This window comes from Miscanthus floridulus, chromosome 14, assembly GCF_019320115.1.
Source record: "Miscanthus floridulus cultivar M001 chromosome 14, ASM1932011v1, whole genome shotgun sequence".
Lineage (NCBI taxonomy): Eukaryota > Viridiplantae > Streptophyta > Magnoliopsida > Poales > Poaceae > Miscanthus > Miscanthus floridulus.
In genome coordinates, this window is record NC_089593.1 from 41,283,486 (window position 1) to 41,305,668 (window position 22,183).

The following is a 22,183-nucleotide window of genomic DNA, read 5'->3' on the forward strand; positions in this document are numbered from 1 at the left end:
TTTTTGGACCAAGCCCTGATTCAACTCCTAAGTGGCTCAAACAGTGGCCTCAAGTTTGGATGCAGTGCTGTTTTGGCCTCTCTGAAATATTTCTAAGTCCCTGATTGACAGCTGGGAGTTGACATGTTGTGACATTTTTATCTTCCAAATTCATATGGTAACCCAACTGGATTCCTTAATAAGAGTTGAAGTACACTTTGTGCTGGAAATAATGAAGCAAGTCTCATCAAGTTTGGAGTTCATTTGGATCTTCGAAGTTAGTTTCAAAATTAGCAAAGACTAACTGTTTCCAGGAGTTAACTGAATCTCGGTTTCAATTTTGTGTACCCCACTTTGGAGCCTTATGTCTTCCTAACCAGGCTGAACTAGTCCATGATCCTTTAAGCAAAGTTGCAGATTACATTAAGTAGAACAACTTTTGTTTAGGTACCAAGACCTGGTTTAGCCTCCAACCTAGCCAATTAAGGATCCCAAGATCGAATCCAGTATTGTTTTGGGATCTTGAAATTTTGGCTAAGTCCGAGATTTCAATGTTGATGATGGTTGGCATTTCGTGTTCTCGGATTTTTGTTAAACAACTCAAGTTGAGCCAAATATAAAAGTTGGAGTTTACATCTTGGAGAAGGACACACAAAAGTTAGATGAAATTTGTCCATGTTTTGACCAAGTAATTCGAGCTCAAGCAGAGCAAGGCTTAACCCTCATTAAGTCATTGACACTGTCAAATTAGAGCTTAATTAGCCGCTAATGGGAAACTCTACTAGCTGGGCACCCTTAATAGAATTTGTAGAGCAGTTTGTGGGCTTCCACTTTGCTTTAAGGCCCATGGCCTAGTTCAGCCCGTAGCCAGCCCAAACACAGCCTCCATGATCAGATGAATCACGCCCGCCACCTATTCGGTGCTATGGACGCGTGGCCTTCATGCACTCGCCGCGTCCCCGACCTCGTGCCCACACATCGTCGCTCGCGATGTGAAGATGCCGAGCTACCCCAGACACTCCTCACTCACTCCATCGACCTCTCGCTCTCTCCTCCTCGCTCTGCTCCGTGCTAGAGCACGCGCTCGGCATGGACAGGGACTGGAGCTCCATGGTCGACCGCCACCAAGCACCCTACAGCCTCAACCAACCTTGCCCTACCCTTCCTTGCATCGTGTTACCGCCTCTTCACCATCTTCTCGGTCGTGTGACCGCCTGCAGGTTGCTACCACTGGCGCACCGAACCGCCTGCTGTCATGCCAGGTCGCGGCTGCCTACAGCCGATCGGGCTTGAGCTAGGCACGGGCCGTAGATGGCCACGACCAGGCCAGCTAGCCCCTCCTCCACTGCCGTCGGCCGCTCCCCCACCGGAGTTCCTAAGCCCGACCCTGCTCTGTGTTCGTTCTGTCGATCTGAAGGTAGAAGAAGAAGAAGGGCCTCAAGTTCGAATAGAAGAAAAGACAGGGGTGAAGTGAATAGCCGTGACTTAGGGGAATAGTACAGAGAAGGACCTTTCTGTTGTAGTTTGTTTTGTGGATAGCTCAGGGGCTTTCTGTGCAAGATGGTTTTCCTTTATTTTTTCATGCATATAATCGGCTAAAACTTTGGAAAATCATAATAAATTGTAGAAAAATCGAAAAATAGCAAATGAAGACTTTTTGGATTCCTTAAGAGTATATATATGCAGTAGAGTTATAATATCATATGTTTTAGTAGAAAGTTTTTATTGCACATATTTATCTTTGTAAATTAGTGTTTTCTAGGAATAAATTCATATCTAAAGTTATGTTCTCCAAATGATGTGAAATTTTTATGGTAGGCTACTGATGCTATATGTGTGTTGTGGTAAAAATTTCTTGTTCATTAGATGCAGTATGGTTGAGTTGTTAATTTAACTTGATTAATGCTTGATAAATGATTTTAAATGGTTTATAAATAATTTATATATGCAAAAATGTGAAATGTGGTTCCTTTTCCTTTGCATAGTGATAATGTGGTCTGAGAAACCCTAATATGACTATATGATTATAGAAAATAATGATCTTTAGATTTATCTTGTTCTCATATGTTTATTAATAATTAAGATTTGTCTTTTTCATAGCAATTAAATTATAAAACCTGAGCATATGAAATTTGTGCAGTAGCTATGTTTTGATAACATCTACCACTCATAAAAGTCTCAGACCCAAACTAGTTGTTCTCATATAGTACTAAAAATAATACATATATTGTATTGTTAAAGTAGAGGATGAACGTTGTGAGCATATACATGTATTTATTGTCATGTGATGCTTCTAGTAGCTATTCCTACATGCTATGATTGTTTGAATATGATTCCAAGATGTTTGGGGTAGCATATATGTCATGAATATGTTAGTTTGTAGCAACTAAATGGTAGATGAATGCAGTATGCCTCTGTTGTTTGGGCTGCATGTACAGTTTTGGTTAAGCAATTAATTTCGTGGTGATAATGATGTTTTATATGAATGTGTTGAATACTAAAGTTGTAGATAAATTACTTATATTGTTTTTCTTAAAATTTCATGATTTTAGGCCTGCTGGTTTAGGAGTTATAGATTTTACAAGTTTGCTGTCAGCTTTTGCATATGCTCTAAATAGATCTGAATGATTGTATTTTTTGGCCTATTTAAACATGTAATCATTTATTGGTGATAATAGGAGAGTTGTATTGCTTTTCCTAAAATTTCTAAAATGTCTAATATCACTACTTTTAGTGGTCTATAGCTCTAGTTATTGATGTTCAAAGCAGAATGTCATATTCTGTCCAAATCTGGATAGAGATGTCTTTATTGGGTTGCTTAACCTTGTTAGCTATAGAATCATCTTAATATGATACTAATAAAGTTATATATAACTTAATAATCTTTCTATAAAGTTGAGGATCATGCTTGTGGGATGAATGTAACTTGAGATATGCATTTCTGAAGTTACTATCAGTTTTCTGTCCTTAGATGTATAAACTCTACTTCATGATGTATTTTGACCTTGTTATTTGTTGAATTAGCTTCTGGTGTTAAGAACAAAGTTTTAGATAATTTCATTAGCTTTCCAGAAAGTCTAGGATCACACTTTTTGCATTCCTAGAACTCTGGGTATGGTAAAAACAATGTGGTGCTGCTGTTCAGAATATGTGTTTGTACCTAAAATTGTTTGCTTCACCTTGCTTTGCTTTGTGTGTTGCTAAGTGTGGCTCATGCCTTTGATGGTGTTGAGTTAATATACCTAAATCCTTGTGAAACTTGTGTCATGCTTGGTGCTGCCTTCCTTACTATCCTAGCATGACAGGTTGTGTGATATTTACTTAAGTAACGTGGAGTGCTTATATATGTTCGGCGCAACCTTGTGCTCATCTTGAATAATTTTATGTGAGGCATCTCATATTGCCATTCTTCGCATTCATGCACTTGCATTGTTGCATCTCATCTAGGTACACTAGATGCACCACGTGAAGGACGTGATGTTGGAGCCTAACCCGAAGATGGTGTATGGTCCCTGAAGATGGAAGGACTAAGCAAGTGCTAGGACTGGAGATGTCATCAAGACGGTGCGAGCTAACTAAACTGACTTGTGTTGGATCCTAGGCAAGCCCCGAAGTATTTTAAGCCTCCCATGTTTTATAAAATATCACTTGAGTCCTTTATGTTTGATGCATTATGTTATAAGAGTTGATTGGAAACACTTGATGCATAGAACTACCTTGTCCATATATATATACCTTTAACCCTATGTAGGTCTAGGATCGAATATATGCTTAGACCGGTAGAAGTCGGGTGATTTCCTGACATCTGCGAGATATAGGTGGATACCAAAGCATGGTTGGCTATATTTGCTATCGTGGAACAAAACCATGGGTAATGTAACTAGAGGCCGGACGGAGTCTATGTGTAGGTTGACTCATGTGATTTCATTATTGTCGGTTAAGCACTGTACCGTTGTTGGCACTTCTGTCGAGATTGAACGCATACCTCTCACTTAGCTGGCCGGATAACTCATTCCGACCGCAAAGCCGAGTAGCTCAACTCAGGTCGGGCCCAATTCTATAAAAGTGCGTACTCTGGATGATAGTAAGGACGTGTGGGGAGCCAAATGTGGGCCCAAGGGTAGGTCGGACCTAAATTTCCTAGGAGCTGGTTGTCCCTGATTGTGCATCGCTGGTCGAACTCGTGAAATATGGACCTGAGTTGTACCAAAGGTAACCTAAGACTACCTTGGCGCTGGTATGTTTGGGTTTGTGTTAAGAATAAATTCCTAGCTGGTTGAAATCAATTCGAATCGCTGTCTCTCCTGGATAGTGAGAAACTTAACTAGCTCCAGCATCATAGTAATTAAACTATGGAATTTGATGGTTATGATGAACATGGAAATGTTACACGGCTATGGTTATTATTGTATGTTATTAAATGCTATACCAGATGCTTGGCACAGGTTAGTTGCTAATCTAGAGATGAATAGCTATAATTAACTTGATGACCGAATTATAAAATATATAGCTGAATTAGTGGCTTTTTATGCAAAATGTTGTCAAGCTAGCTCCACCTATAAAGCCTTGCATGATCCTTAGTTGTCACTTTATTTTTGGTTTATGACGGATAAGTCTAGCTGAGTACATTCGAGTACTCAGGGTTTATCCCACCATGTTGTAGGTGAAGTTCTCGGCCTGCTAAAGATTGTGGCTAATCGCGAGTGGGCTCGGCGACTCTATATAGTGTTCTTATCTATATGCTTTTATTGGAGGAGGTCACTTATGCTAGCAATGTATTTGGAACTTATATTAATGTAATCATTTGAAAGCTATGTTGTTTTCCTTTAACTGGTTTTGAAACCAAAACTTGTACTATTATTTGTGAACCCATTTGTAATATTATTTCTACTGTAACTCAGTATATGTGATGTGTATTTGCTTAATTATGCGATCTTGGTTATGATGTTGATTTACCGAGGTCCTTCGTGACACTCGGCGGACTATCGGGTTTATATGAGTGAAAGTATGCGCGCGTCAACGTGTTAAATGGGGACAGCCATACTTGATCTTATATAAATTTGGTAGTTCTATCACACACTCGACCTTCTTTTGGTTGGTATTTGGGGCCTCCTTTCCCTCAAGATCCTTGGTCATGCCGTGGGTGGATAGGGTTCATGACCCCTTTCGATGGTGCACATGCGTTGGCGCTAGGTCAGGGAGCCGAGGAACGCAAATAGACTAGGATGAGAAGGTTGAGTCAGCTTGGCGAGCGGTGCATGCACGACACTTCGTGCTTACTAGAAGGAGTGGGGATTAGCGGCAACCAGGAAGCGAACTTAGCACTTAATCTAGAAATGTAGAGTACAAGGACAGAAGTGAGAGGAGGGGAAAGTCACGTAGCTTTGCGTATCCTTGGTTGAGGAGAGAGGCAGGGACGATGCGGTCTAGGTCAGGCATCGAGCCCCTAGGCGATTGGCTTGGTGAAGGTCTTCACTTGTGGGGGAAGGGCTAGTGCTCCCTTCGACCGAGCTACCCCCTAGAAGGGCCAGGCTCCCGGGTGGAGGGACCTGCCATCGCAGCTGGATGCGCCGGGCGCGTTCTTGGGGCCCGGTTGACCAAACGTTGCTATCATCTTGGCTTCCCCCTTCATCCTCTTGGCCCTCTGGAGGCCTCGATGTGGTCGTCGCCATCGCCCGCAGGGGGCCGCATGGAGTGTTGTCATGTGAGTTTCTGCCTCTGGAGCTCGTACTCTGCCTCGGCGGTTTCCAGGTCTACTCGCCATGCCTATAGGCAATTAGCCTCCTCCCTAAGGTGGTTTACGTGGCTATGAGGCCCCTAGTCCAGCGGTGTGAGCTGATGCATCTCCCTAGTGGGAGTCTTGCCGTCGGCGTGATGATGTTCATGGGGAGTCACGTTGCATTCGGCATCCCTGGTGTGATGCCCCAAACCGCTCCCTTGGAGAGTCCTGAAGAAGGCGCATAGCGAGGGGGCATCGGCCCTCACTACACCAGAGAGGATAGGGCTCCAAGGTGCCTCACGGATGATGAGGCACTCTAGTTCCAACTAGAAGGATACTGCCATGCTCCGGATCCTAAAGGGGAGATCCAGGAGGTAGTAACAGAAGCGGTCCGATAGAGGGAGACCCTCGTCGGTGGTGGTCCAGTGATGAATGTTGGCCAGCATGTAGAACATTTGGCAGTGGTCCGACATGGTGGGGTTTGGGCCCAGGCCATGCCAGATCTATTGGTCCAGGACCTCAAGATCTGCTCTCGAGGGTCTTAGCGGAGGGGACAACGCCGGGGGCTCGTTGCCCATCGGTGGAGCCCTATGGAGTGGATGAAGCTTGCTGTAGCAGTCGGCGATGTAGGCTAGGCTCCCAAAGTTGAGGACCTAGCCCAGAGCGAAGGCGTCGGCTGTGACAGAAAACTCACCGGGGAAGCAGACATCGCCATCTAGGGCGGTGCCGCTTGCTCCGATGATGAGGCAGGTGGCTCCAACCACCGTAGAGACTAAATCGCACTTGACGCTGCCCCCTACCTAGCATGCTAGCTGTCATGGGGTCAGAACCATAGCAAGCATTGTTGTTCAAGTTGGTGTCAGAGTACGGGTCTTCGATGGCTCGGTGAACTCAAAAACATAAGAATCACAGAGAGGACGCAACGGTTTATCCTGGTTCGGGCCAATTGGTGCCCTATGTCCAGTAGCTGATGATCCTTATACTCAAAAGCACCCAAAATCAAGGGTTATAACAGGGTTGTAGAGAGAGATTTGGTAGGGGTTAGCTCGGTGCTAATCCTAAGGTTGCCTCATAGCTGGTGGAGTCTTCCCCTCATCGGATAGGAGGAAGACGATGGGATGAGGTGGAGGAGCTCTCGGCGCCCCTCTCTAGGTTGCCTTGCTCTCGATGCTAAGCAGAGGCCAAAGGATGGAGTGGAATGGAATGATCTGTCTTGTGATGATCGTCCAACCCCTAGGTCTGACCTTATCCCTTATATAATGAGATAGGTAGGGTACATGGTGGTTTGGGGGAAAGAATCTATGGTCTACATGCGTCGAAGTCTAGGAGGGCCTTGTAGCGACATGCTATGGATCATGGTGGTGTCGTGGAGCCGAAGAAGCCTTGGGCGTTGTCTAGCTGCTCTGTTCTGACACTCTGTGTGTCTGGCTGTGTCGGCTTGGACCGGCCTCCCCTAGGTGGACCTTTTGGAGTCTTCCTATCGGTGAAGGAGGTTGGCTCTAGGGACTGACGTGTGGGCCTAGGAGCCTCTAAGCCCCTGGATGCCACGAGGAAGCTTTGTCTTCTTGTGTCACGCCCTGTGTGTAACCTTGTCGGGAGAGTGGCTGGCAATGCCATTCCCAAGGGGCAGCACCGGGGAGCCCTCGAGCCTCGGTAGCTCAGGGTGCGTCTTCTATGCTCAGGCCTTGGCTGGCGTCATTGGCCGAGCAGGAGCCAAGGGTCGGACCGGGGTGTCGTCGTACATCGGGAGCCTCAGGGCTCAGGCGAGCCCCCGAGCCCTAAGCGGAGGTCACGGCGTAGTCAGGCTCAGTAGGGTTTCTTCGCTAGAGGGTGCGAGCAAGCGTACCTAATGGGTATAGCCCTCGAGGCTCCGAGCGATCCTAGAGGGGTCGGTCTAGGGGTCTTCTTTATTCAGGAATCATTGAACCCAAGGCGTAACATACCCATATGTTAGGATCTCATCACCCTCTATTTATAGTGTAGAGTGAGGGGGTACTTGTAGGCAGCAGGGACATCAGTGGAGCACCTAGGGTGTCGGGCGACGGCCTAGGTGCGCCAGCCGGCCCTAGAATGCACCGCCTTTGCATCCTACGGTGTTGGTTGGCTCCGAATGGCGGTTGTGAAGGTAGCACATGTCGAAATTTGGTAGGTAAGTCGGTTGGTAAGGCAGTTGGAGGCTCCCAAGTGTATGACAATGGGCCCATAGATCCACCGTCATCAAATCTTGTCCATTGATCAAACTGACTTGAATGGACACTTGTCATTGGCTCTAGAGCAGTTCCCATAGATTGATGACATGGCAAGGCCACCTAGGGGCCAGGCGACGCCCTTGTGGGGCTGGGCGACGGGCCCGAGTGGGCCCAAGGCCTCCTACCACGTCCACTTGTCTCCATGTGTCCATATTTGTCACCATTTTGCTTATTTTTGCTTAAATTTCTTGCATACAAATAATTCTACAAGTACAAGTGGAACTAGGTGAATTATAAACAAATTCTTCACATGTGATGATGATTTACCTCAACTTGTCATGCTTTTGGGTGGAATGCTGATGGTCAAAATGGGTGTTAGTGACCGTCAACAGTGTTGTGCATGTTTGTTGTCCATTTTTCATGCATATTTGATGTGCATGTTTCATACATATTTGCTATGGATGTTTAATACATAATTACTGTCATCCTATCAAGGTTTAAAAAACCAATAGAAACACACAAGTGCTAAATCAACCACCAAATTGCAGTGCTTCCATTCGCATTGTTCTTACATCATTACACAAGGGAAAATACACTGCAACAACCAATTGCATGTCTAGGGGACTACCGCATCTGACACCTAGTTCACTACATCTAAATGCACCATCTACTTCATTTAAACTGCAAGGTACATGAACACACCACCAAGAAGAACTGCAAAAACAAACATTAACAAGTTGAACTTCCACAACATATCCTCCATCTTTGCCTCAAGCTTTGCCTCCTTTGGATCATACTTCTTTGCCTCCACCTTCATTTCCCTTTCACTGTTCCCAGACGTTTCATCTCCTCCCTCTACAGCTTCATTAGCAATTTCCAGTACAGGGGATTGCGGATTTTGACAATGCCCAACTCCTTCAGTCTATCCAAATACCGCCTTTGAAATTCGTAGAACCCGCACAATTTAGGAAACTACAACAAACAAAATGGCACATTAACCTTATAGCTTACACATAGATGGGGGATGCTCAAAACAATCAGACAACACATGCTCACCCCATTGCACGGATACTTGAAGAACAAACGAAGGTAATTCTTGGTCGTCTCCTTTGCTATGTGCCTCTCTATCACCCTCGCTAGCCAACAATCAGCGCCCGGGATCAAGGGGAGCCCGGTTTCCTCTCCAAGTGGAAACTCCTCTATATGCAACCTCGAGCTTGACTCCGGGAGGAGTCGTTGAACCATCCTCGACTCGCCACTTCCAACAGACTAAGGAGCAGAGCTTCCGAACCTAGACATGGCGAGCGGGTTGAAGTCGCCGCGGAGCTGAGCTCAGGAGAGGATAATGGGCAAGAGGGAGTGGATGGTGGGGAATGAATGGGAATGAGCTAACTGAGGGGCACGAGCATAAACTAGCCAGGGACAAGAATGTCTTTTTCCCTGCCTGATCCACGCTGGCAGGATGATCTGGACAGCCACGACGCCAGAAGTGGCAAATAAATTGCACTAGGAACTTTTCATGTGGCAAATGAGTAATTGAGTTTTTGGGAACTATTGGAGATGCTCGTAGGACGCAAAACTGTGTTTGTTATATGTGAATGGCTCATTGCGGCGTCTTTAGTTCTAACCTTTTTGAACTTGCCTTATCGACAGTAGGTTCATCTTCCTTGTTTAGGCCCCCATGATAAGGAACTTCACTAGAGGTACTTACAATAATGAACTATTATTGTATTGTATAACCTATTTAAGGTAAGCTTCAAATTTTTTACGAAAGTGGCAACAAAGGTTCATCGGCAGTTCCTGTTTTTGCCCCCCCCCCCCCCCCCCCCCCCCATGATAGGGAACTTCACTAGAGGTCCTTACAATAATAAAATGTTATTGTACTTGTATAACCTATTTAAGGTAAGCTTCAATTTTTTTACGAAAGTGGCAACAAATAGAATGAATATGGTTGCTCAAAAAGTGATACGACCTGACCTTCACAAATATCTTTCTTGCCAGGTAGGTATATTCTAGATAGAGTAATGATTTTAAATGATACAAGATATGAGTTACATAGGAAAATACGAAGTGGAGTCATTTTAAAAGTTGGCTTTGAAAAAGCTTATGACAAGGTTAAGTGGTATAATTGCCTTCAACAAGCCCTTAGAATGAAAGGTTTTGCACCTCGGTGTTGTCAATGGGTCCATAAATTTGTTTCTGGGAGTTCTGTTATGAGGATAAAGGTCAGTAATGATGTAGGTCGTTACTTTCTAAGAAAGAAAGATCTTAGACAAGGTGACCTGCTTTCAACCGAAGTCTCGTTATGGACAGGGGCGGACGCAAGGGGGCTAGTGGGGCTGTAGCACACCTGGACCAAATTAGCAGGGAGCAGGTCTTCAGAGGCCCACTGAAGCCAAGCACATAATCCCACCCAACCCTAGTCCTAGCCAAGCGGCCGCTTCCCCTGCTCGCATCGTTCGCTCGCGTCTGCTGCTCGCCTACTCCGCTGCTCGCCCAGGGTGCTCGCATGCTCGTGCTCCGCACCTCCTCACGGCGCCCTTTGCACCTCTCGGCCCACCACGGGTGGGCGGCGTGCCCCAACGGCCCCGTCCTCGGCCCTCCATTGGCGTGCCACGCGCCGCTCCGCGCCTCCGCCGGCACCGGACGGTTGGCAGCCACCGCCCAGCCAGGGGCCCAGCCATTTGAATTAAGCGTTGTTTGTTTGAGCACTTTGAATTAAGCCTTATTTATTATATTTATTAGTCTATGGGTAATATGATTTCTAGCCTTCTATTCTTTAGCCCCCCCCCCCCCCCCCCCCCCCCCCCTGGTCCTTTTTCTGGATCTGCCGCTGGTTATGGATATGTTGACTATTTTAATTGCTAGAACAAAAGAAAATGGCTAGATTCATGGAGTTATACAACATGTAGTAGAAAATGACCTCATAATATACTGATGATACAATCTTGTTTATGGAACATGATATTCAACAAGCAAAAAATATGAAAATTCTTTTATGAGCTTTTGAACTGTTATCAGGCTTGAAACATAACTTTCATAAAAAGTGAGCTTTTCTACTACGGGGATGCTAAGGAATATGAGCACCAATATTCACATCTCTTGTTTGAAGTGCCTAAGGGCATTCTAAAGAAGCTATCCTTTTAGATACCTAAGGTATCCCTATGAATCACAATATACTCACAAATAAAGATTGGAATGTCATTGTGACAGATATAAAAAACAATAAGCAGCTGGAAAGAAAAACTTTTGTCTTATGGGGGATGCCTTGTTCTAATTAATTCAGTCTTGAGCAGTTGACCAATGTATATGATGTCCTTCTTTGAAGTGCCTAAGGGCATTGTAAAGAAGTTAGATTATTTTGGACCAAGAATTTTCTAGCAAGGCGATATCCACATGACGAAATAAAGGTTAGACAAATGGGGGACTTTTTGTGCCAAAAGATCAATGGAGTCGTGGAATTCTAAATCTGAATTCAAAATGAATGTTTGTTAAGCAAGTGGTTGTTCAAACTTATAAATGAGGATGGTGTATGGCAAGAACTTCTGATGAAGAAGTACTTGAAGGACAAAACTATTGGTGAAGTGTATTGGAAACCAGGAGATTCTCATTTTTGGTCTGGCCTTATAAAGTTAAAATAAGATCGTTTTCTAGGTCTACCTACTTTTGTTCTTCGTAATGGTACTTCTACAAGGTTTTGGGAAGATAAGTGATTAGCTAGGCTACTGCACACTGAAACAACAATTTTCATCTTTGTATAATATTGCCATGAAGAAACATGCAACCGTTTCTCAAGTCTTTAGTGGTGTACCTTTAAATATATTGTTCCAAGGAGCTGTGGATGGGGACAAATTAACTAGGTGGAATGAACTAGCGGTGAAATGGAATCTTACAAAGCATGGTGTTCTTACAGTACAATCAATGTATAACCACTACATAAATAGCAACTTTGTGCGCCTACAAATAAACATATGTGGAAGTTAAAAAATCATCTTTTAAGATTAAGATATAACGTGTAATTTTAACCAAAGACTATTTAGTAATAAAGCAAAACTGAAATGGGAGTCGGCATTGTTGTTTTTGTAACAACAATAAAACTATATATCCGACACTTGTTTTTCGATTGCCATGTTTCACATTTTATTTGGAGAACTATTCAAGTTGCTTTTGGTTTAAGACCACCACTTAATGTAGCTAATTTATCTGGGTACTGGTTGCAAGGGATAGACAAAAAAACATTGCTTCCAAGTTTGGATGGGTGCAAGTGTTGTATATATATTGGTCTATCAGACAAAGTAGGAATGATATTATTTTTTATAAGAAAAGGATAATTCTTATATACATGTTATCTTTCAGATCTACATATTGGACTCGATTTTGGTCCAAGTTATAGAAGGAAAGCATTCGGGCGACAATGAAGTGAGCATGCCGTTTTCTGAAAACAATTATGTTGGAGATCTTGGCCAAGCATGAGTAGATGTCTTCTAATAGGCTTGAGGCTTAGTTGGCCTTTTGATTTGTCTCTTTTGTTTATTTCTAAAGTTTTATTGCTTTTTGCTAGTTTAGTTTTTTCCGGTTGAAGGCTGCAACGTTGTAATAGAAGGTTGTGTGCAAATGCTTGTATAGGAACTACCCTAGAGGTAATTACAATAATAAACTACTAGTACTGTACTTCTATAAGCCTTTGGCAGAGTTCTTGACTAGAAATCTGATTACTGTATAAGCATCTCGAGCCGCAAAACCTGGTTGTTGGTTGGCGCAGTGCTTTTTTTTTTAGTATCACACAAGTCTGATGAAACTCCGAAGTGTAGTTTGAGCTGATGGCTGATGCTAACAAGAATGCCCTTAAGGTATTCAATCCTTCATGTGCACGCCACGTGCCGGCAATTGCTCAATCCTGCTCAATCCTATGACTATGACTACAAAACTTGGTTACAACTTCAAGTCAACTCTTCCATCTGCTGATCTATAGCGATGACTTTATTTTCGTGAGAAGTATATATAGAAAGAGAGATGGCATATATTAACCAAACGATCTTGGTATATGTGTTACATGATTAGTACGAGGGGCCTTGGGGTCCTGCACACTCTTACCACTTTTGAGCAAGCCGAGTAACGATATACAGCCTGTTCGGTTGGCTAGTTCGTATCATTGCTGGTTCGTGAAGAAATACTGCTGGCTGATTTATGTGAGAGAAAAATATTGTTCCGGCTGAAAATTTACGATCGTTTACGACGAGCCACAGCCAAACGAACAGGATATACTACCACTACTACAGAAATGAGATCTAGTTCCGGTTGGGAACTAGCTCTACTCCCGGTTTCCCAACCGGGACTAGCAATTCGGAACTAAAGGTGTTGTTCTTTAGTCCCGGTTTGCCACAACCGGGACTAAAGATCCTCCCACTTTAAAAAAAATGCCTTCCACTGCTGCGCCCCGTGAGATTCGAACCCAAAACCTCATGTACTGCCTTGCGCGTAGCTTACCACCCCACCTACACAACACATCTAACGATGGATGGGATGCTTTCCTTTTGAACTAACCCATCGGAGGACCTTTAGTCCCGATTGGTGTTACCAACCGGGACTAAAGGGTCTACCTTTAGTCTGGGTTGGTATTACCAACCGGGACTAAAGGTTGGAGGACTTTTAGTCCCGGTTGGTGGCTCCAACCGGGAGTAAAGGTCCACCTTTAGTCCCGGTTGGTGTCTCTAACCGAGACTAAAGGTCCTCTGCCACTGTGCCAAGCGCAGTAGCCATTGGGCAGGGACCTTTAGTCCCGGTTGGAGACACCAACCGGGACTAAAGGCCTCTCTAGTCCCGGGTGCAAAAAAATATCGAGACTAATGCCAAATTGGGACATCGTTCTAAAGTCTGTTCTCTAGTAGTGTATTCCCTCCGTCCCTGTTTTAGGTTTATCGTAAGTCAAACAATTTGAAGTATGACTAAAACATCAATTATTTTGGGATGGCACGCAAGTGGTAATGTTTCTAAAAGCATTTGCTCCTAAGTCACGAGATCAATAATTTTCCCTCTAACAATAACTGATACGTGTTCATTTGGAAAACACTTTGTGTCTGAATTCCAAAAAGAAAAAGGTCCATCTCTAATGACACTTATTGTTTTTAGCAGTCTATTTTTTTTAGTTCACGGCACCATCACCACTCTGCCACCTTCCTACATCATCACCGTCGGCCACCACCACTGGATCCGCAATGGTAAACCGCCATGAAGCCCTCGCCCAAGTGCCACCTAACCGGCATCCTCCACTTGGCCGGTCTGGTGATCAGCTCCTTCTTGCTCCGCTGGCCTCCAAAATGGCATTACTCTTATCCTTCCTCCCACACTCCTGAAACATAAACCCCAAACCTTGGATCCCCTAATGTCACTAGAAGCAAACAAGAATGCGCATGGTGAGCAATCAGAAACCGGGCATGTTTGGAACCGTGGCCTGCGGCTATGGTACCAAGAATCAGGGCTCCAGTTCAATCTCGCTCCAGAAACTTTGGCAAGTATCATTTCAAACCTTGTTGTTCAGCACAATCTAACGCTAGCCACCTAGTGAATTTTGGTAATAAAAGAATAATTACAGTACATACATAATCTAACTGACGTCAGAGGATCGCGACGACAAAAAAATTGTTTTCAACCATAAATCCACAAGACACCAGCAGCCGCAAATCAATTTGATGATCCCTTGAGGAGAGCAAACAGATCGACCACCTTGTTGTTTCATCTTCCACTGACATGAGTGCCTGCAAAACAGAGCTCATGTTGGGCCGCTTGCCCCTGTCTTGCTCCAGGAATGAAACGGCGACCTTAATCATCGCCATGGCTTGCACATGATTGAACTCACCATTCAGCCGATGGTCGATAAGGTCTTCCACGCAGCTTTCGTGACCACGGATCTCCATCTTCTCCTGGACTGCCTTCACAACCATCCTAGTATCCGTGTCAGCTAACCTAACCCCATGGATCACCCACTCTGAGATCCTAACCCCCTTCACTAGCTCAAGCAGCACCACTCCGTAGCTGTACACATCAACCTTCTCTGTGATGGGTAGGCTAGACACCCACTCCGGCGCCATGTACCCTCGGTTCCCCTAATCCGAGAGAGACCCGCGTCAGAACCACCATCTCGGTTTAGCAGCTTCGCCAGACCGAAATCAGTTATCTTGGGCTCCAGTTCCTTGTCCAGAAGTATGTTCTCAGGCTTCATGTCACAGTGGATGATCCACTCCAAGCACTCGCTATGTAGGTAGGCCAATCCTTTTGCAAAGCCTAAGGCGATCCGAAAACGTTGGTCCCAACCAAGAACAACATCTAATTCTGATGCTTCTCTCTCCCTGTGAAATAGCATCTCTGCAAGTGACCCATTCTCGATGTATTCAGAGACCAGAATCCTGTGTTTCCCCTGAGAACAGCACCCCCACATTCTGACCAGGTTCATGTGATAGATCCTCCCTATCACGCTCAGCTCAGACTGGAACTCCTGCTCACTCTGGCTCACGTTCTTGAGCACCTTGACGGCCACCACCCTGTCGTCCTCCAGGATCCCCTTGTAGACCACGCCAGAGCCACCGCTGCCGATCACGGCGGTGAAGTCGCCAGTGGCTCTCTTGATCTCTGAGTAGGTGTACCTCTGGAAGTTGCTGGTGATGAGCTTGTATCCTTCCTCAATCGCCCACACCCTCGATGGTCTGAAGAGGCCCCTTCTAGAGAAGAGCCAGCAGCCGAGCCCGATGATGACCGCCTCGACGACGAGACAGGAACCCGTACAGGTATGGCCACACAGGCTTCCCCGAATCGCTGGTGCTGCTATAGGTGGAGACGTTGAGGAAGACCTCTGTGCCAGCGGCATTGGCACCATTGTCGTCGCATCTGGCAATGTCTTCTTGGATGGCAAGGCCTCCGTCATGCGCTACTAGATAACAGACTTCAGAACGATGTCTCAATTTGACATTAGCCTTAGTATTTTTTGGTCCTGGGACTAAAGGTCTCTGCTCAACGGTCGTCCGTGGAGCAGGGATCTTTAGTCCCGGCTGGTATTACCAACCGAGACTAAAGGTTACCTTTACCTTTAGTCCCGGTTGGTAATATCAGCCGGGACTAAAGCTTTTAGTCTCGATTTAGGTGATGTCCCGGGAATAAAGATTAATCTTTAGTCCCGGTTTTGCCCCCTAACCGGGACTAATTATCCTGGCCTATAATTCAGCTCATTTCTTCCTTCTCGAGCCCGAGCCATTCCATTCAAACTCACTGCCTCTGTTCTTCAACTTGCTGTTGTTCTTGCTCTCTCCTCCTTCATTTGTGTTGCTCTTCGATTTTGGAGGTAACAAACTTAATCCTCTTATGTTTTATCAGTAGCTTATCTCATTTTGCGATGTAGATGCATGTGTAACTTTATATGTTGAACTTTATTATGATTTTATATGTCATTTTTAGCTCAAAATCACATAATAATTTGCATATATGTTTGGATAAATAAAAGTTAAATTAGTTCATCAAAATCACGCCTCGCTCGTCCTCGCTGGAGCACGCGCCATCCTCGTCCCCGGTGGCTTACGTGATCTTAGAATTAATTTTTTCATGAAATGAAAAACTTAGAAAATAGTTAGAAAATTATAGAAAATCCGTACTAGTTGAACTTGCGGACCGTGTTCAGCTCGGCGAGCATGTTCTCTGCTGAGCGGTAACGGACGTCAAGGAGGAGCTTTGATTCTACGAGGGAGAGCGGCAATGGTCGTGGAAGACCGTGTTCCCTTTCTCGTAGAATCGGAGCTCTTCCTTGGCCAAGTACGGTGCCGTCCGGTGGAGAAATACTCGTCGAGATGATCACGTAAGCAAGGTCAACTAGTACGGATGGTTATTTATTGAAACATGTTTTTGAGCAATAATTTGATGGATATTTGATAACTTCAGACCTACAAATATCACCTACAAATGTCATCTATCATCGGCAACCTAAACGCCAGCGAGCTCGCCGATATCGAGCAGGTCACTTAGAATTATTTTTTTTATAAAATGAACTACATAGAAATCATGCCTTTTATTTTTTAGAATTAAATTTTCTATGAAATGAAAAACTTAGAAAATTATAGAAAATCCGTACTAGTTGAACTTGCGGACCGTGTTCATCTCGGTAAGCATGTTCTCTGCCGAGCGGTAACGGACGTCAAGGAGGAGCTTTGATTCTACGAGGGAGAGCGGCAACGGTCGTGGAAGACCGTGTTGCCTTCCTCGTAGAATCGGAGCTCTTCCTTGGCCAAGTACGATGCCGTCCGGTGGAGAAATGCTCGCCGAGATGATCACGTAAGCAAGGTCAACTAGTACGGATGGTTATTTATTGAAACATGTTTTTGAGCTATGTGATTTCTATGTCATTTTTAGCTCAAAATCACATGATGATTTACAATAGTAAAATCACTTGATAGTTTGGTATTTTACTATTATACATAGTACATATTTCATGGTTTAGTTAGATAAATAAATAATTTTAGTTTTGTTTAAATATATCATTTTAGAAAATGTGAAATTTACACTAGTTTGCAAAAATAAGTATAGAAAGTAGATGACAACTGGAACCGGATCCTCGGCCTCTCGTTCGGTTGCGAAACGACTGAGACCAGAACTCCCTCTCATTATCTGCGGCAAGTGTAAGCAGAAGATTGTGATGGAGTACCGAGTCAAGAGACAGGGACCCAACAAGGGTCGTGTTTTCTACAAATGCCCGGATTGCGATGTGAGTTTCTTACGCATTTGATTATTATGGCTAATTGACCTGCTTTTCTTGAATATTTTTGACTAAATATTTTTTGGCTTTAATTTCAGTGGGAGGGCAATGGATGCGATGGTTGGTACTGGGAGGAAGATTATGCTACATACGTGTAGAATTCAGATGCGCTTGAGGTAGCGGCTGCTGATGATAAGGCAGTAAGCCAGCAGGAGAAGCTTATTGATATTCAACAGAAGAATGATTTGTCTGTTTTAGTTGCGTACGATCACGAAATAATTATGTTACTGAAGTGCATTGTAGTTTTAGTTTGTTTAGTGATAGTTGGGATTGCTTACGTTGTAGCCAGGCTTAGTTAATTAATCAACCGTGTGTGTGTCATCTATGTTGTGTAATAAAATACTTAATTATGTTTAAGGTTTTCATAATTTGTCGTGTAATGCAGATTATGTCACGCCATTAGATGTACAATGCCGATCGCCGCTCCCAAGACTTTATTAAGGGCGTGCACTATTTCTTAGGTGTGGCCGAGGCAAATAAGCGGGATGGTTTCATGTGTTGTCCATGTGCCATATGTAAGAATTTAAAGGAATATTCAAGTTCAATGAGTCTTCATTCACATTTGCTTAAGTTAGGTTTCATGTCAAACTATATATGTTGGACTAAGCATGGAGAAAGCGGGGTCATGATGGAAGAAGGTGAAGGAGAAGATTTAGACATTGATGACATTATTGCTCAGTATGGTGCCTTTGATGATACTACAATGGGGAAAGACGAAGAAGAGGTAGCGGCAGAAGATGATATCGGTGATGCTCTTGGCGGCAAGAGAAAAGTTTTGAATACCAAGTTCGTTCAGCTCTTCAAGATCTACAATCCTTATATAGGCCATTTTTCATTTGAGAAAGTTTGAATAAAATGTAGTTCAAATTTCACAAATGTGTGACATAGTTTTAGAAAGTCTATATGAGATTCAAGAATTTGTGACTAGTGTTTGATAAAACTTTCTCAAATGGGAAAATGAGCTATATAACAATTGTAGATCTTGCTGAGATAATCAAACTTGGTATTCAGAGATTTTTCATCTGAGGTCATTTAGTGTCTCATTTGAGCAAGTTGGACCAAGTCAAATTTGATCAAATGAAAAAACAACACTTTGACTCTAGTATTATGAACTCTAAATGACTTCAAATTGAAAAGTTTTGAATACCAAGTTTGTTAAAATCATCAAGATCTACAATTGTTGTTTTGATCAACTTTCCATTTGAGATATTTTGGATGGTTCAAATTTGTGATTTTTAAATTTCGACGCCTACAAACTAGTTTTCGGAACCCTAGATTGTCTCCAATTGAAAAGTTTTGAATACCAAGTTTGTTCATCTCTTCAAGATCTACAATCCTTATATAGGCCATTTTTTATTTGAGAAAGTTTGAACAAAATGTAGTTCAAATTTCACAAGTGTGTGACATAGTTTTAGAAAGTCTATATGAGATTCAAGAATTTGTGACTAGTGTTTGATAAAACTTTCTCAAATGGGAAAATAAGCTATGTAACAATTGTAGATCTTGCTGAGATGATCAAACTTGGTATTCAGAGATTTTTCATCTGAGGTCATTTAGTGTCTCATTTGAGCAAGTTTGACCAAGTCAAATTTGGTCAAATGAAAAAACAACACTTTGACTATAGTATTATGAACTCTAAATGACTTCAAATTGAAAAGTTTTGAATACCAAGTTTGTTAAAATCATCAAGATCTACAATTGTTGTTTTGGTCAACTTTCCATTTGAGATAGTTTGGACGGTTCAAATTTGTGATTTTTAAATTTCGACACCTACAAACTAGTTTTCGGAACCCTAGATTGTCTCCAATTGAAAAGTTTTGAATACCAAGTTTGTTCAGCTCTTCAAGATCTATAATCCTTATATAGGCCATTTTTTCATTTGAGAAAGTTTGAATAAAATGTAGTTCAAATTTCACAAGTTTGTGACATAGTTTTAGAAAGTCTAAGTGAGATTCAAGAATTTGTGACTAGTGTTTGATAAAACTTTCTCAAATGGGAAAATGAGCTATGTAACAATTGTAGATCTTGCTGAGATTATCAAACTTGGTATTCAGAGATTTTTCATCTGAGGTCATTTAGTGTCCCATTTGAGCAAGTTGGACCAAGTCAAATTTGGTCAAATGAAAAAACAACACTTTGACTCTAGTATTATGAACTCTAAATGACTTCAAATTGAAAAGTTTTGAATACCAAGTTTGTTAAAATCATCAAGATCTACAATTGTTGTTTTGGTCAACTTTCCATTTGAGATAGTTTGGACGGTTCAAATTTGTGATTTTTAAATTTCAACGCCTACAAACTAGTTTTCGGAACCCTAGATTGTCTCCAATTGAAAAGTTTTGAATACCAAGTTTGTTCAGCTCTTCAAGATCTACAATCCTTATATAGGCTATTTTTCATTTGAGAAAGTTTGAACAAAATGTAGTTCAAATTTCACAAGTGTGTGACATAGTTTTAGAAAGTCTATATGAGATTCAAGAATTTGTGACTAGTGTTTGATAAAACTTTCTCAAATGGGAAAATAAGCTATGTAACAATTGTAGATCTTGCTGAGATGATCAAAATTGGTATTCAGAGATTTTTCATCTGAGGTCATTTAGTGTCTCATTTGAGCAGCTCATCAAGATCTACAATCCTAAATGAAAAAACAACACTTTGGCGGGCTGCAAAAATTTCAGGCCTTCAGTCCCGGCTCAGGCCAGGAACCGGGACTAAAGGGTGGGCGGAATTGCCCGCCCAAAAATACCTTTAGTCCCGGCTGGTAACACCAACCGGGACTAAAGATCCTTTAGTCCCGGCTGGTAAGCCTAACCGGGACTAAAGCTTACCAGCCGGGACTAAAGGATCTTTAGTCCCGGTTGGTGTTACCAGCCGGGACTAAAGGGTCCCGGCCTATATATATTGAATGGTTCATCTTCTACTTTTTCGATCTACAACGTCGATCTCGTCGTCTCTGCCGTGCCCGCCCGCCGTCGTCGTCTACCCCCGCCCGGCCTCGATCTCGTCGTCTCTGCCGCGCCTGCGTCGCCGTCGTCGTCGAGCCCTGCCCGACGACCGTCGAGTCTCCGCCGTACGTCGTCCTCGCGCGGCTCTGCTCGGCCCCGTGGCCGGCCAGCATGCCCAGCCGCCATATATATGCATGGCGCCCATCCCTGTTTTAGATAGTTTTTTAGATACTTTTTAGATAGCTTTTTTAGATAGTTTTTTAAGGTAGTGTTTGATATATATATATGTTAGATTAAAATGTATTAAAATTTAATTAGTAGTTTATTCTTAGTTTTTAGATAGTTTTTGATATATGTTAATTAGATTTAAATGTATTAAAATTTAATTAGTACGTTATTTAGATAGTTTTTTAGATAGTTTTTATTATAGTTTTTGATATATTTAGTAATTATTATTCTATCTCTCTCTATATATGTGTTAGATTTAATTTTGATTTATAGTAATTCTATCTATGTATATATGTTAGGTTTAATTAGATTTAGTAATTAATTCTATCTAGAGATTCTATATGTATACATATATATGTACTTAATTATTTCTATGTGTATATATACATGTACTTAATTATTTCCATGTGTTGAGAGAGAGAGAAAATTATATCTAGAGAGACATTCTATGTGTTATCACATGCATATCTAGAGATATATACATATGCACTTATTCTATGTGTTGAGAGAGAGAGAGAGAAAATTGTATCATTCTATGTGTATAAATACATGTACTTATTTCCATGTGTTTTTGGATCGAAAGTGTTTTTTATTCGATTCCAAAGCCTATACACCTTATTATTGTTTATCCTTATGAAATATTATGTGTTATTATATTTAATTGGATTTAGTAATTCTATATGTGTTATCACATGTACTTATGTTATGTGCCATAGTAATTCTATCTATGTGTTATCTTGAAGATACAAATGGCTGCTCCGGATGATAACTTGAATGATGACATAATGGCGAATATTATCAACGCCGGCACCAATGTGGATGTAGATGACACGAGTCAATACTTTGCTGATTATGAGGATATCCTGAATATGCCAGTGGTTGAAGATCAACAAATTGTCGCGCAAGAAAATAATGGCGAGGTATATTCGATTATCTATCATCTCTTATAGATGCATGCGTACGTATTGTTGTTAATCGTTGTGTTTCTACTCATGTAGCCGGTCTCTGGATCTACATCAACCACCGGCAAGAGTAGGAAAGTCCGAGGGCCAAAAAAGCTATTAGAGGGCCGTTTCATAATATCAGAATTCGACACCGACACCGGCAAACCATTGGGACCACATGCTCAGACATATATCAATCAATGTGGGTTCATTGTAAGGGATAGGATCCCAGTTAGTGCTCGTGAATGGAAGCAGAAGATATCCGCTCCTAATGTTAGTTTTGTATCTGATCGTGACAAGAACCTAGCTTGGAGAGATATCACTCAGCATTTCACATTACAAGCAGATGATGCTTTGAAGGAGCTAGTGAGAGATTGGAGAATGAA

The 22,183-nt window shown here is 42.7% G+C and overlaps 1 protein-coding gene across 1 annotated transcript; it reads right to left on the reverse strand.

Moving 5' to 3' along the window:
* Positions 1–14,501: 14,501 nt before the first annotated feature.
* Positions 14,502–15,805, reverse strand: LOC136503383 (putative receptor protein kinase ZmPK1). Its single transcript, XM_066498477.1, has 2 exons — positions 15,044–15,805; positions 14,502–14,990 (listed from the first exon to the last, which is right to left on the reverse strand). The coding sequence occupies exons 1-2, from the start codon at positions 15,803–15,805 to the stop codon at positions 14,502–14,504; spliced, it is 1,251 nt and encodes a 416-aa protein (XP_066354574.1).
* Positions 15,806–22,183: the final 6,378 nt, after the last annotated feature.

Bases quoted from the DNA above. Each gene is read 5' to 3' on its own strand.
- LOC136503383 (XM_066498477.1), bottom strand. From the start codon at position 15,805: ATGACGGAGGCCTTGCCATCCAAGAAGACATTGCCAGATGCGACGACA. The intron at 14,991-15,043 runs GCGAAGCTGCTA...CTCTCGGATTAG, and splicing joins AGATAACTGATTTCGGTCTG to GGGAACCGAGGGTACATGGC.